The sequence below is a fragment of the Centruroides vittatus genome, unplaced genomic scaffold (assembly GCF_030686945.1).
Source record: "Centruroides vittatus isolate TY-2023 unplaced genomic scaffold, ASM3068694v2 scaffold_1014, whole genome shotgun sequence".
Classification (NCBI taxonomy): Eukaryota; Metazoa; Arthropoda; class Arachnida; order Scorpiones; family Buthidae; genus Centruroides; species Centruroides vittatus.
Genome location: NW_027122665.1, coordinates 417,730 through 433,534, shown reverse-complemented (window position 1 = coordinate 433,534; position 15,805 = coordinate 417,730). Strand labels below are relative to the sequence as shown.

Genomic DNA, 15,805 nt, shown 5'->3' with positions numbered 1-15,805 from the left:
AACGAGATTTGAAAATTGCGTAACTCCAAGTTCACGTAAGTCGAGGTATTACTGTATGTAAAAATGATGATAAAACAAAAATAATCATGTCATGTTGTTATTAGGATTGTCTTTTTCTTATTGACTAATTCTCACATTAACTGGTTCATACAAGAAGTTAGGAATAAAATGTCCACAAAATACAATAATCTCTCTTATAACAGCATTTATTCACACTTCCTATCCACTTATAATTGTGATCATAAATTATAAAGTCTGCATTTCAATTCATGTGTTTTTAATAATTACTTAGGTGAACTTTCTTACATTTATTAACAGTTGTACTGAACAATCTACCTCTAGCCAAATCACTTCTTATCCGATTATTAATTAGCCTTAATAAAGCCCAATACAAAATCCAGTGGATTGTTTGATACTACAAATGTGTCAAGTTATTATATATGTAATTATCATAATTATTTTGTATGACTGAATATCCTCTTTGCCTAAATCGAAAACACACATTTTTGTTTTTATTGTTGACTATTATTTTTGTGTTTGAATATTGATGTACTTAGAACTAAAATAATTAATAAAAGCTGCATTTATTAAATATACTTCTCATTAAGGAGAATAAACTATTTATACATATAATTTTTAATCTCCTTTTATAGATATTGTCCTGCTTAATTTTATAATTTTGTATAAGAATAATATTTTATCTTTCATCCTGTACATGATTATATCCTTTAATTTTAGTAAACAATAAATTTTTAAAAGAGTAAAATAATATCAGTCTGAGGTAAAAGGTACATTCCTGTATACATCAGTCTCGGTCACAATTGATGCACTGGTGAACGGTTTAATAATCTTTAACAGGAACATATGGCAACCTGATGAGACGGCAGAAATAAACAGTGATATGTTGGCATTTGCAGACTTATTTTGTCAAAATAACTTTGGGTTAATACAAATGAGTAGTAAAAATGGTGTTAATGATATGACCATGCCATATTGTTTCATCGGAACCTGCTATATCTGTGGCCCTACAAGTGCAATATGCATCAATCACTGCACCAATGATTAGTGCAGTGATTGTTCACTGATCAGTAAATATTTGAACACATTTTAGTACATCTCGGTTCACCAATATGCTGTTTGATGCACATTGAAATGTATCCAAAGTGAGCATTTTATCAAGTGAAGTAAATGAAAGTTTTTCCCTCTAGATAATTTTAATAATTTCTAAAATTTTTATAAATAAATCTACCAAATAATAATAAGTATTATATCCTAATGATTGATTTTTGAAAACAAGCTCGGTGTATATATTACTTAACTATACATTTAGTAAACTCTTACCTGAGGTTCCACATCGAGGAGAGCCATTTGTCCATTTGCATGAATTTGTTTAATGGTTTCTAACTTTGTACCGTACATTGCATCTTCGTGCGTTCCATATTCAAGATACTCATTAGCAGATATATCTGCCATCATTTCTTCGTGAGTAACAAAATAATAGTTCTTTCCGTTTTCTTCTCCTTTTCTTGGAGATCTTGTAGTATCTTTAAAATATAAAATTTTAATTTAGTAATAATACTTTAGAAAAAAAAGACAACTTCTTTAATTAATAAATTAATGGCGATAGCCAGCATTGTTCAGATAAATTTTATATTGCACCCTAGACATTGCAAATTGCCTCTTTTTAAAATTGTCTGCATTTAAAAATATTTAGTATAAAGCAGACTAATGTATGGTGCTTTTAGTTTTTAGGTAAGGTGATACAATTTTATCAAACACTGTCTGTTGTTCCAAAGGGAGCAATGATCAACAAACTTAAAGCTTGCTTGTAAACTACTCTTGCACTTGTCTCTTGGAAACCAGTTTGCACATGTCTCTCTAAAGACAGCTGAACTGAAAACCAGCATACAAGTTCATTTACAAAGTGATTTATCTGCAGGCCATTTTGTTGAACAACTGCTCACTCTTGGCGATAGAAAAGTATTGATCAATCCGAAAGGTAGACTAGTTGTGACATTACAAAAGCTAGGTATCAATTTGGAAGCTTAACCTAAGAACTGCATAAAAAAGTGTAATGTAATGTATGTATGGTACATAGTAGATAATCATTAGTTGAAGAAGGTGAATGTACTGAATAAAGAACCATGTACAGTAAATAGTTGAACAAAGTATTTATTTTTGCAGAATAGATACAGATTCTTAAGGATTCCAACTCAATAACAATAAATGATAACAGAGAGTCACCAAAACTTATTGATGGACAAGTGACAGAAATATTGTGACATGTATAGCGAACTGAGCTCGGGTGATGCACTAACTAATATTTAAAACTAACTTATACTAAAGAAGAGGAAAGTCAGAAAGGAAAGGTAGTAAACAGCAAGATAGATAACAGAAAAGAATAAAATACCCAAGATGTACAAATGTTACACATTTTCAATGGGAGGTCACGTGGAACCTGCTTGGACTGATTTCCAGTCGTCGTCTTCCTTTTCATTTTTTGTGTTTTGATTTGAGACTTGCTGTATTGTCACTTCAATAAGTTTACTAATCCTTCTCAGACTAGTTCTGTTTCGCTGGTCTCACTGATCTCGACAACACGAAACACTATCTTCTCCTTCCTTACTTTACGAGGACCAGCCAAAAGATGACCAACTTGCTCCAACACGTGCGCTTGGGTTGCCTTTCCCCTATTTGTTTCACGTGGTTCCACAAATCAGCTCTCACCACTCAAAGGAATAGAGCAAGAATAGAAAGTTCTAGAAGTAAGACGGAACAAAGAACAAAAGAAATATGCTAAAACTATGACTATGCAAAAATTATACAATTGCGTACAGTCACAGTAATAATAATAATGTAAAATAACCATTGAAAATCTCTAGGTATACCTTCATACTTGCTAACAGCATGATTTTCAGAAGTGCTCTATTACTACAAAATTTCACAATTCCATTGGTCAGATACACAGGCCACTCTGTTGTAGATGGAAGAAAAAATACAAATTTCACCCAAAAATAGTAAAATGGATACTGTATAAACCTGACTGCAGTAGACAAAAATACACCAGATATGTCACCATAGGGTGTACCCATTTCACTGCTACCTGCAACTAGCATAACATGCAGAGGATGCCTTACAGCTATTTGAAAGGTGCAATATGATGTTAAATTTACATCATGATGAACCACAATGCCTTCAGCACATATTACAGACTGACAAAACACTATTTTGCTGGAATGGAATGTATAACAATCACAACATGCATCACTGGGCAAAGCATGCTCTGTGATGCACGACATATACGACGCAAAGTGCATTTGTGATGTGCACGGCATATACGACGCAAAGTGCACGACATATACGACGCAAAGTGTGATGCACGACATATACGACGCACCTAAAAATCTGGTATGGAATTTGTGGTGAGCAGCATTAATTCTATTTTTCATTTATCTAATATTTTAATCATAGCTTTCCAAAAATCAGATTAAAAAAATTGTATCAAGATATAAATATGCTTCCAGAAACATGATCAATCTGTCTGATATTTGTAACATTAATACTCTCAAAAGTGTAAAAACAAATAGTTTCTTTGGCAGCTTCTATGCACTGATACAAAATATTAGCAGATGATATTGTAGCAAGATAAACATAAATACTAATATACAAATAAATATTTTCAAACATCTTAAATGGTCATCATCAGGTTCTAACTTGTAACATTCAAATACAGTATAATCTCCGAATAGTGGACACCATCGGGACCGAGAAGTTTGTCTGTATTTTGAGGTGTCCACTATTGGGAGGTATATGCTGGTGGCCATATTGTGTTTTAATCTAGTCATTATAAAGTGAAGAATACAATGGATTATGAAAACATCAAATTTGCATTAGGAATGCGAATATACCAAAATGTATATGTACCATATATAATTAAAATATATACACAATATATTATTTATTTTTTCAGCTGTAAAAATCTCATTTAAACGTTGAGTTACAAAGGCAATTTGCTATCCACTTCAAGGGGTGGGAAATATATTTGGAATTGTCAGATTTATAACGCCATTTATAATCTAAGTGACTAATAAAAATCGATACGAGGATTTGTCTGCTTTGTATTTATTGAGTAGGTGTAACTTTTTGAACATTGTTTTTTTCAGTAGGCTAACTGATTTATTAAAAACTACACCTTTGGCCACCACAAAGCTGTTAAAACAGTTACAACAAGTGTTTGTTTGATGAAAGTTCAAAGGTCATGCTACGAAGGTGATTTGCCAACCACTTTAAAATGCGTGAAGATATTCAGTTTTCTCACATTTATGATCTTAAGTTTCTTTTCATTACTACTATACTATGATTCTTGTCGAATGAAACTTTAGAAAAGTTTATAGTTTTTTGGTATCATAAACCTAATTCCAACAATAAGACATAAGTTTAATAACATTAATATGTATCACAATAAATGGCGATTGTCAACTTAACCAGATTAGACTTCTCTAACAGATAAAGAATATTGTTTGACTTCTTATAACCTGCCCTCCTCCCCTATTCCTATTCTAAGCCAGTTTTTATTTGATGTCTATAGTCAAAATTCATTGTCCAAAAGAGTATTTGAACCAATTCTTTGTTTTCATTTTAAAATATTTCATACATAATTAATTCTTTTGAAATATTGAAGGCGGGACATTGTGTTTTCGTAAGGTTGGTTGTGGAAGACGGTGTCTGCTACTTAGAGGTAAATATAATAGATGTCCCATTTGAAGGGACTGGGGACTGTAAAAATGTCCATTAAATAGAGGTATCTGCTATTCAGGTGTGGCCATCAGCCATATTGTTTTCTTGTTTATTTTTTGTTTAGTTCATAAGTTGTAAATACATATATATATATTTTCTATCTTCCTTCTTCCTTCATTCTATTCTCTTATTTCCGTTCCTTTCTCCTTTGTCTCAACAACCTGACCGTTATCGCTGGAGGGCAGGATTACCCCTCCTAAGTAAGAACAAAAGAAGGCAAAGACGCCCTGAAGGCTAAGTGGTGGAACAAGGGACACTTTTCTACTGGACCTCGAGAAGGACGGAAGTGTGAGCCAGCGATCGACCAGGAACGGGAAAAATCGAAAGGAGGCTACAGGACTGTCAAGGCCAAAGGAATATAGACACAAAACCGAGGGAATCGAAAAACGTCTGCTACTGCGGAAATACACTCCAGCGAAAATACCGATCAACGTAGACCCGGGTACCTTCCATCTGTTTCTATATACTTTCCGTCTTTCCTAAATCTATCTGTTTCCCCTTTCCTTTTTAGTTTTTAAGGTAGATATAAGTTTAGTTTTAAGTCGGGTGTAAAAAGTTTGTGTTACGAGCGCGGGTGTGATTCTTTGTATGTGGCGACCCCCTTCCTCAGTGAAGTTATTCCAGTTGGGATCATTTGTAATTAGAAAAGGAAAGAACTGTGTTCCGGAGGAGAAATAAAAGAACTTTTAATTGTGTATCAGTCTCTGTGTTCATACTTGTAACGTGCATTCACGGGTTTACAAGCCTCTCTCCACGAACAACCAGACGGGTATGTCCATTAATGAAGATTTCACTGTATATTGTAATTAGAACAGATTTTAAGTAAAAAAAAAAAAACACATGTGCTGTTGTTATTGGTTGCAACAACATGTGTAACAGATGACGTACGTGTATTAGATGAACAAATATTGTCGGTGCTGCAAAGGAGATAGAAATATCTGAATTACAGCACTTCATAAAATGACTTCCACACTTCCGTCTCCACCATGTGGAAGTACATTTTTTAATGAAAAAATTATCATTTCCACTGCTAAGGGGTATGCATTGTTTAATATTTTTATGTTTGTAAAATGGCCATGCACAGAAAGTTATCGACAGATGGAACATTATATTTAATAAATGATATTCTCAGGTCAAAAATACATAGTTGTAATGTCAAAACCAAAAAATGAATCCAATTTAAGTACGAGGTTAATCCCAGAAGTAAGGTCTCCTATTTTTTTAAATACAAAGAAACATTTATAGAAAAATAAAGTTCATATCATTTTAAAGCTTGAACATTTATCTATTTTTCTACATAATAACCATTTCGATTGATACATTTTTTAGGCGCTGTAGCAGTTTTTGTATACCCATGTCATACCTGCTCACCGCCACATTGCAGGTCCCATCTTGTGCACACCTTCTGATATTGTAACTTTTCCATTAAAATCCTATGAATTGTGCTTGGAGAAAGCCCAATAACCAAAATGCAGAGATCATCCAGAGTGATTCACCGATCTTCACGCACGGTTTACTCAACCTTTGCGACTGTCTCGTCGGAAATTGACGGTCTCCTGCTTCTTTCTTCGTCGTGAATTTCAGCATGATCAGCTGCAAACTCCCTGTACCACTTGAAGACGTTCTTGACATCTACGCATGACTCGCCACACACTTCCGTCAATTGGCAATGAATTTCAATTGGTTTAACACATGGCAGCGAGCTGGTATGACATCGGCATACAAAAATTGCCACAGTGCATACAAAAATGCATCGACTGAAATGGTGATTATGTAGAAAAATAGATAAATGTTTAAGCTTTAAAATGATATGAACTTCCTTTTGTATAAACGTTTCTTTGTATTTAAAAAATTAGCAGACCTTACTTTTGGGATTACCCTCGTACTATATCAGATTTTTTTAAAATTGAATTTTATTCTAATTTTTTTAAAATATTTTTTCTTTTTAATGATTATTCTGTTAAATGCTTCATGTTAACAAAAGTCAAAGAAAAAATTCCAAAATATCATGACAAATATTCGTTCTTTTTCTATGATTTTTTGAAAATAACCAAAAAACCCATCTGCACTGACATTCACAATGACTTACCCCCAGTCCAGAGGGTATTAAACAAATAGATAACATTAAATGCTTAAATGTAAACAAAGATTCCATTAAAAATTTGATGATAATTGAAATGTGTAACATAGAACTTTGCAATACTGAAGTCCAACTGTATCTAACTAAATAAAATTAACTTACATGGAAGTGGATATGCATATTTGTCAGGATGATTATTAATAAGCGTGTTTTTTATATGTCTTCTCCCAACTCCATGAGCACCTGAAAACAAAACAAAATTGCTTTTATCTAACTAAACTTTAAAATGATTACCACGTAAAAATATGTTGACGTCGTTAATAACAACGTAAAGACATTTATTAATTTCAATTGAAAACAAATATAAATTATTAAAAAAATTAATTTATTAGAAATCGATGATTATAATCATGCATTTTAACAATAATTAATGAGCATTTAAGTATTGTGACATTGTCACAATGTGGGTCTGCAATTTTTAATCATCTTTTAATTTAAAATAAACCAGCAATGGAGTTGCTAGACTTTCCCAGCAACATTTAAAATTTTGGTGGTACCATCTGTTATCATATTTTATTTTAAAACTTTTTATATTTTTAACTATTAGAAAATGGCAAAAAGCATAATTTTCAGGTAGGGATAAGTTTTATAAAAAATTCTAAATGCTAATAACAAGTGAAATTGTCATTAAGTCCGACCCTACTGGAAAAACACATGACCCCCTTTATCTCCTCACCCCTCGACCTTTATCTATCAAAATTTAATAGCATTGATCCCCCTAATAAACATACCTACCTGCAAAATTTCAGAAATTTTTGACAAAAAGTACAGGAGTTATTAAGTTTCGTATAAGTGAACAAAATTGTGCCGCCCCACACACACTAACATCCATACATACAGAAATTACCCCCAAACTTTTTTGCATTTCTCAACGTTTCAAGATGTCTTAAGTCCAAAAATGTAAAAATCTGGGAGGGTCATTTTTTGCCAGATTGCCATACCTTCCCTCTGTTATAACAGCTAGGAAACTAAAATCATGCAGCTTCCAATCCAGACCAAAAGTTCATATTTAGTTAATCAGACCTCTACCTAAGCTTTCCATATATCTAATCTGAACTTTTATCTATCTAACTTCATTCTCAAGGTTACCAAGGAATGGATGGACAAACATAAGACAATAGGAATGGTCTGCTATTAGAAAATTTCAGCCCGACAACCTACTTATTACATACGAGGGCTGTTCGGAAAGTTCGCGGCCTTGCCTATATGTGGCGCTGCGATCAATTTAATTTTTGGCGGGAATAATTCAGCCATCTTTGCTAAAGATACGATACCAATTTCTGCTTGATTTGTCGTAAAGTTTTGCTACGACAAATGCAGCTTAGCAGATAGTCAGTGTGCGAGTGCTTTGTCAAAAATGGAGAAGACGGAGATTCGTGCAGTCATAAAATACCTGACAAAAAAAGGTTGACCCCATCTCAAATCAAAGCTGACATGGATGAAGTTTTGGAAGAGTCTGCTCTTTTGTACACCACTGTGAAAAAATGGACAGCCCTTTTTAAATCTGGCAGAGAGAGTGTGGAAGATGACCCTCGCAGCGAATGGCCATCAACTGCTGTCACCGAAAAAAATATCGACAAAGTTCACGATTTGGTGTTAGCAGATCACCATTTGAAAACATGTGAGATAGCTGAGACAACAGGCATCTCTGTCGACCGAGTGCACCACATCTTAACCGAAAATTTGGGTATGACGAAGGTCTCAGCAAGGTGGGTGCTGCGTCTGCTGACTGCCGAGCAAAAACGTGTTCGCACTTTGATGTCAAAGGAGTGTTTGGACTTCTACCAGAAAAACCCACAGGAATTCTTGCGTCGGTTTGTAACTACTGACGAAACTGAATCCACTACTACACTCCTGAAACAAAAGAGTCGAAGCAATGGAAACACCACAGTTCGCCACCACCAAAGAAGGCAAAGACAGTTCCATCAGCAGGGAAAGTGATGGCCTCGGTTTTTTGGGATGCTAAAGGCATCATCTTTATTGACTACCTAGAAAGAGGAAAGACCACCAATGCTGTCTATTACTGTGAACTTTTGGAAAAACTGAAGAAATAAATCGAAGAAAAGAGGCCACACTTGAAGAAGAAAAAGGCTCTATTCCACCACGATAATGCACCTGCACATTCCGCCAGAATCACCGAACAAAAGATAAACAAACTTCACTTCCAATTAGTTCCACATCCACCATACTCACCTGATTTGGCCCCCAGTGACTTTCACCTTTTTCCAAACCTACAAAAATTCTTGGCTGGAAAGAGATTCCACTCAAATGATGAAGTCATCACTGAAGTGAATAAGTATTTTGCACACCTTGACAAATCGACCTACTGTGATGGCATAAAAAAGCTAGAACATCGTGGAATAAGTGCATTGCTAATAAAGGAGACTATATTGAAAAATAAAAAAAGTTTTAACATTATTTTGTTTGTTGTTCTATTTGAGGCCGCAAACTTTCCGAACAGCCCTCGTATTTATGTTAAACTGTTCAATGCATTAAAATACTCATTATTTTATTACAGGGATTTTTAAGTAAAACTTGAAACATTTAATGTTGTCGACTTGGCAGATTAATTAAAACTAAACTATTTCACCGCTGAAATTGGTCAAAGCTAATTTTAAGTTCAAATTCTTAAGGGAATGTTTGAAAAACAAAGTTTTTCCCATGTCAATGTTTAGACTCTCCGTCCCAAGGGAGTGCCACTCGCTAAAGTTCAGATTTTGTTTGGCATGTCTAAGAAGGTCTATTAGATTAGTAAGAAACAAAAAATATGGGCTCCTGCATCACCTCATTGACCTCGAAGATAAGATTTTTAAGGAAAATCAGGATAAATGAATAAATATTAATGAAGGGGTTGTTGGTCTTACGGATAATATCCATAAGAGTTTAACAAAGAGCTATGTTAAGAAAATGAAATGGATTATTAGTAAACAAATCATGAGAAAGATTGGAAGGAACATTACTACATATGTTGTATGGGATCAGGTTCAAGTTCCGGAAAGAGTAAAGGAAGTACTGAGCAACGGCCTGAACTTCATCCCCGAGAACGCAGTGAGTTGGGAAACCTCCATCCAGGAGATTGAAAGAGGATTAGTTGGCTTAGATCCAATAGAGAAGGATTATCTACGTTGGAAAATGATTATTAAAAATCAGGAAAAGTGGAGAGGAGGAGGAAGTGAAAACAAGGACATCCGTTACACTAAGCATTGGCTGAAAGTAAACAATTTGGTTGCTGCAAGAGTGGATAAGAGTAAACAAATAGTTATCATGAAAAGACAGACTTAGAATAAAGCATTGGAAGAGTACCGCGAAGAGATGGAGTGTGTTAGGACCAACGATAAAATTGTTGAGATTATAGATAGGAGGGTCAAAAAACTCGAAGGAAGTAAGCTCTCGATGGTTTTACCGTTTATCAAAAAGTGCCGTAATCAAACCCAGACCTGGGGTCCCAGGCTATTTGCGTTTGCTAAAACGCACAAGGAAGGCAAGAGAATAAGGCCAATTGTGGAAAAAATTAAAGCCCCTACGTTTTTCTTAGAAAAAAGGTTGCATGGTTATCTTTCCTCCCTACTGGAAGGCAGTATATTAGTTGCAAAAGATCCTACTGTAGTAGTTAAAGAGTTGCAAGACATAACTCTGATGGATGAGGAAGTGGGTACTATATTAGATTACGAGAGCATGTACCCATCTGTAAAAATTGAGTCGTTTGGAAGCGCTAATGGAATCCTTATTTAAAGTAAACCCAGAGTTGTTACACCACAGGAACGAAGTTTTGGAGATGGCTAACCTGGTATGCTGTGAATCCTTCTTTGGCTTCGAAGGCCATACTTACAAACAGAACAGGGGAGTTTCTATGGGAAGCCCTATGTCGGGGCTTCTATCCGAATTAGCGTTAGAAAAATTGAAGAAAAAGTTCTGCACAGCTTCAGAAATGATATGGTTTACTACAAGAGATATGTTGACGATATCCTTATAATATGGAGAAGTAATTGAAAAATCAGTACCTTTATAGAAAGAATTAATGATAACGAAGACGGCCTACGTCTGAAACTAGAGTAGAAAAGTTCAGTAGTGATACACTTCTTAGACATCAATATCACCTTTAAGAGAGGGCATCTATCCACTAAAGTGTATACTAAACCAACTGCATAGCCCACTCTACATCCCTCCACAGTCAAATGATCCATTTCGTTATAAATTGGCAGCGTTTCGTGCCTTAGTCAGAAGGGCTTTTACTTATTGCGACAACGTTATGGACGGGGTTAACGAAATTGACAGGATTGTGCAAATAGCAGAGACCTTGGGCTACAGAAGAAACGTAATTAATGGTATCATGAGGAAGTTTGAAATAAGTGACACAAGAACCTCTAAACAAAGACCTAGTGAATATACTAAGTTTATATTCAACAAAAATGTAAGAGGCGTTATGAAGGAGATTGTGGACATTAAAAAATCAACATTGATCTTAAAGCGAGCCCCGAACCTCTACAAAATTTTAAGAACTGATAAAGGGGAGATTAAGAAAGAGGATAAAGCTGGGGTCTATAGGATCCCTTATGAAAACCAGCAATTAGGATTAAAACAGGAGTATATAGGGGTCACAACGAGAAACCTAGGTGTAAGGATCAAAGAACACAAATATGATGTGAGGAAAAGTTCGAACGCAATGGTACTGGCCCAGATGGCCCAGGCCGAAGAATCCGTCGTTGGATGGGAAGAGGCGGAAATCGTCAGACAAATATATTCCCCAACTTTAGCAAAGACGGCGTAAAAAATGGAAATATACAAGAGTAGACTCGATAATAGATGCATTAACGCCAGGGACGTGGAGGGATTACCGTCAGCTTAGAAGTTTGCAATTAAGAGACTTACAAATGGCTCATGATTTGTAACGTGTTACGTATTTGGAGAACCTTAATATTTTATTATCTGTTAAATGGTGTTAGCTTGTACTAATAACTTTGGAATTGTTACGTGTCTGTTATTTTACATTTGTGTATTTTTTATACTTTAATTCTCATTTTAATTAGTTGCTCCGTTGTTGGTATTTTTGAATTTAAATATGTTGTGTTCTATTCTTTGGAATTATTTTTTGTTTGTCAGTTTAAACCTGAAGATGATCTACGGAATAGATCAAAAACATTAGTTTTCTTAATTAAAAATTCCCTTGGCAACTTATAAGGTGGTGGTTACTGGAGTATATATTTTTGCTGAGTACGTTTATGTTAGTTTACTTGTGTAGTTACGACTTACGTCGTAACTACACAAGTAAATTAACATAAACGACGAAACTACGGTGGAAAATGCCAATAATGAGCACTTAAAGACCGCTAAATAACAGAAACACAGATGTTTACATGTTTTGTTCTCTAGGATTTATGATGATTATATTAACATTTACTGTAAATGTACATATTTTAATATGATTTTATGTGCTTTTAACACTTTTCTAGTGATATTACGACTTCAATATTTGTGGCAGACGGATGTAAAGTCGAATAAAATGACTTAAACTTGATTTTTATTTTTCCATATACTTTTTTGACAAACGACATATAATCGAGAATGACGTAACTCGAGGTATACCTGTACATCCAATTAAAACTGATTGGGATAGTCTTCTGAATTTCATAAAAATTAATTCACCCCTGCCTTATTGTAGGGGCTGGTGTCAACTATAGAACTCTAACATTTTTTCAATTGTAACTAAAAATCTCATAACTTTGGAAATTAACACTTTTGGAAATAAATTATTATTATTCTATCAGTGAGAATCCAAAAATAGAAAAAATAAGTGTTGTCCCATTTGAAATTCTGAAGTGGTTGTCACTGCCTCCTTTAACAAAGCAGGGTTGACTTGATTTTTATGAAATTAAAAAGTTGGGAACATTATAAATGATAAGTAGACCACCCTGTATTATAATCACATATGTAATCATTATTAAGCAGTGCATACCTGTATCAACAGTTTAATTTATATATTACACCAATAATATTTAAAAAGTAATCAAAACAATTTGGAAGAAACATTTCATTTTAGAAAGTTGTATCTAAAAGGACAAAGATCTTTGATTTGTAAATGCATTTATGTTGCACTAAACTAAGTACAGCTTGTTTCACAAATTCAACTGGGTTGTAAAAATTCATAGTAGCAGACACTAATCTATTTACTTAGCAAAGAGAACAGATCATTTGATGAATCTGTGACAGGGTTACTACATATTGCCAAAAAGAAGCTCCCGAATTTCATAAAACTTCCAGAGCCTCAATACAGTACTGCACATTACCCAGTCAAGATATATGAAACAATCCGTATATTTCGTTTATTTTTAAATTATTTAAATTACGGAAAAATCTACTCAATATAATTCTTAAAGATCACTTGTATTAAACGGCATATAACATTTTCTTACCAAGTAAAACTAGAGTTTTCCTTTTAAAAGATGGTAATTTTACCACTTCTTCGTACGTAACTAAATCTAACTGATCGAATACGGCATTGTGTTTTGCTAAGTACTTATCTCGAAAGTGTTTCTTTTTTCGACTAAATATTGAGCAATTCACTGAAAAAGAGTAAAATAATTTTAATTAAAATGAAATTCTAAATTACATATAAATGAAAGATTTTGGGATTAAGGAAACTAAATGAAGATTAAGTTTATTTGACAAACATCTTTATAAGACAAAATATGGAAAAATGGAAGTGTCTGCTTTGAATGTGTCCAAATTTAAACAAATCTTTGATAAGAAAATATTTCAAGTACGGTATTTTATGCATCTCCTATAGATTTTAAGAATTACTTTATTATAAGCTTTTTATATCTTTGAACTGTAATTATAATATATAATTACAGCTCAAAGATTTTTATTTAAGATTATTTTGCCATACTTCTTGGCTTAAGTAAAATTTTTATTATTGCATTAGAATAAAAAATACTATAAAATAATTTAAAGTCATTAATGATTCTTTACCTTGATCGTTACGAGATCTTTCCATTGCTAGACAAGCTATTCTCCATTCTTGTAATTCCGGAGAAGGAATGAGACCGGCCGTCGAATCGGTTCCTTCTTTTCTTGCTTGCCACCAATTATGATCGTCTTTACTGATCACTTGCAAAATGTCACCCGTTTTGAAGAGGATGCCGGCTTGAGCACAGGGTATGAGTTCGTCTTCGTTTGGATTGTAATCAAATTGGGCACGCACAAAAATCTTTAATTGAAAAAAAAAAAACAATTATATTATTTCAAAAAAGTAACATTTATATCAGTTACTTTAGTTCATTGACTTCCTTACACTCTAATTAGTATAAAGAAAGTGAGTAAAGATAATATTTGATAGAGTAAAATATATGATAATTACATAATTAGATCTAATTCTTTAATTTTTTGCAAGTTCTTAGGCTTGTTGTTTTTACATCTTTCTTAATTTAACTATTCTCTTTATCAAAGTTTTACTTTGTAGATTTTATTTTATAGCTGTAATTACTCTTTTTATTTTTGTTAAAAAGCTATTCTTTAAGCAAACTTCTTTTATGCTAAATTATATTATCTACTAAATAATTAATTAAATTCATTTAATTTATTCGTATATTCATAAAATTTACTTAATTAAGTCACATATATGGATGAAGTAATCAAAATAGAACTGTTCAAAAATTAAGATTAAAAATAAATTCCATTAATTGTAAAATTAATCACAAAGTTAATTCTGATACACAACAGCCTCTTTATACTTTTTAAGTTTTAATGCATCCAAATAAGAAGCTATTATTATTCTCATTTTGCCTCTTTTAAGAAAAAAAATTAATAAATACATACTGTATTTTCTGGTTTAAAACACAGCATAAAATTTTTCTCTAAAAATCTATCTCAAAACCAGTGTGTGTCTTATACACTAAGGGTTGAAATTCAGAAGTGTGCAAATAGTTTAAAACTGTGCTTCTGAAACTTTTCAGATTACCACCTCCTTTTAGTGTATGTATTTTATATATATTTTTTAGTGTATGTATTATATATATGTGTGTGTATGTGTGTGTTTGTTTGTTTCAAAACGAAATTTTTGTCCCCCTTGCCTTCCAACACCTTACTGCCTCTTGCCTTCCAGTGTCCCCTTGAGTCTTCTACCACCCTCAAAGGAGCAGTAATGCCCACTAGTTTAAAACCTCACAAAATGCAATAAAACCAGCAATAGTTATTTAAGAAGCGTGTCATTATTAATGCCCATTGATGGTACTAAAAATGATTGTTTGAAGGAAGCAATGACTCTGATTTAAACATGGAAGAGATTTTGGAAGACAATTTGTCCGGCTCCAAGGAAGAAGATAAAGATTTAAGTTGTTATTGTAATTCTATATATTTTCTTCCTCGGTACGTAATTGTTTTACACAAAAATTCACTAAAATTTTAAATTTGCACTGATAAATAACAATAGAAACTGGAGAAACAAACAAATAAAACCAACAACTTATAACACTTCAGCAATTATTTAATGTAACCAATAATGTTTTTCATCCAGCTTAACGAATCTTCTACTTTGTATCCTATTCGTGCAACTGAATGTATCAGTGTATACACAAAATTTAATTTTTAAAACATTTGATAAACATGCCACATGACTATGCAAGTGCCAGAAAAATTCATAAAACAAAATCGGCACATCATATGAAGTTACATTTCGTATAATGATTTCCAGATGATGGAAAAACGAGTCCGCACTCCAATAGTTAACACATCCATGGTCTCTGTTTGCATTGTAAATTTCAAGTATTTCCAACTGTTTTAGGCTAATTGTGTCATATATTTTTGTATTATTTTTGAGATAAGATAAAAAGCAGAGATTGAGACAGAGTATAAGATATGGACCAAAACCAT

General features: G+C 33.3%; 1 protein-coding gene across 5 annotated transcripts in view; it reads right to left on the bottom strand.

Annotated features, from left to right (window-relative positions):
* The window catches only part of LOC136986141 (peripheral plasma membrane protein CASK-like), a 108,167-nt gene that overhangs the window by 9,982 nt on the left and 82,380 nt on the right, over positions 1-15,805 (bottom strand). For 4 of the 5 annotated variants that reach the window (XM_067283612.1, XM_067283614.1, XM_067283613.1 and 1 more), the window contains 4 exons: positions 13,907-14,144; positions 13,348-13,497; positions 7,040-7,120; positions 1,342-1,544 (listed from right to left, as the gene is read on the bottom strand). In XM_067283612.1, coding sequence (XP_067139713.1) covers positions 1,342-1,544; positions 7,040-7,120; positions 13,348-13,497; positions 13,907-14,144 — 672 coding nt within the window. The remainder of the gene's footprint in view (positions 1-1,341; positions 1,545-7,039; positions 7,121-13,347; positions 13,498-13,906; positions 14,145-15,805) is intronic. The other variant, XM_067283615.1, reaches the window with a different exon arrangement.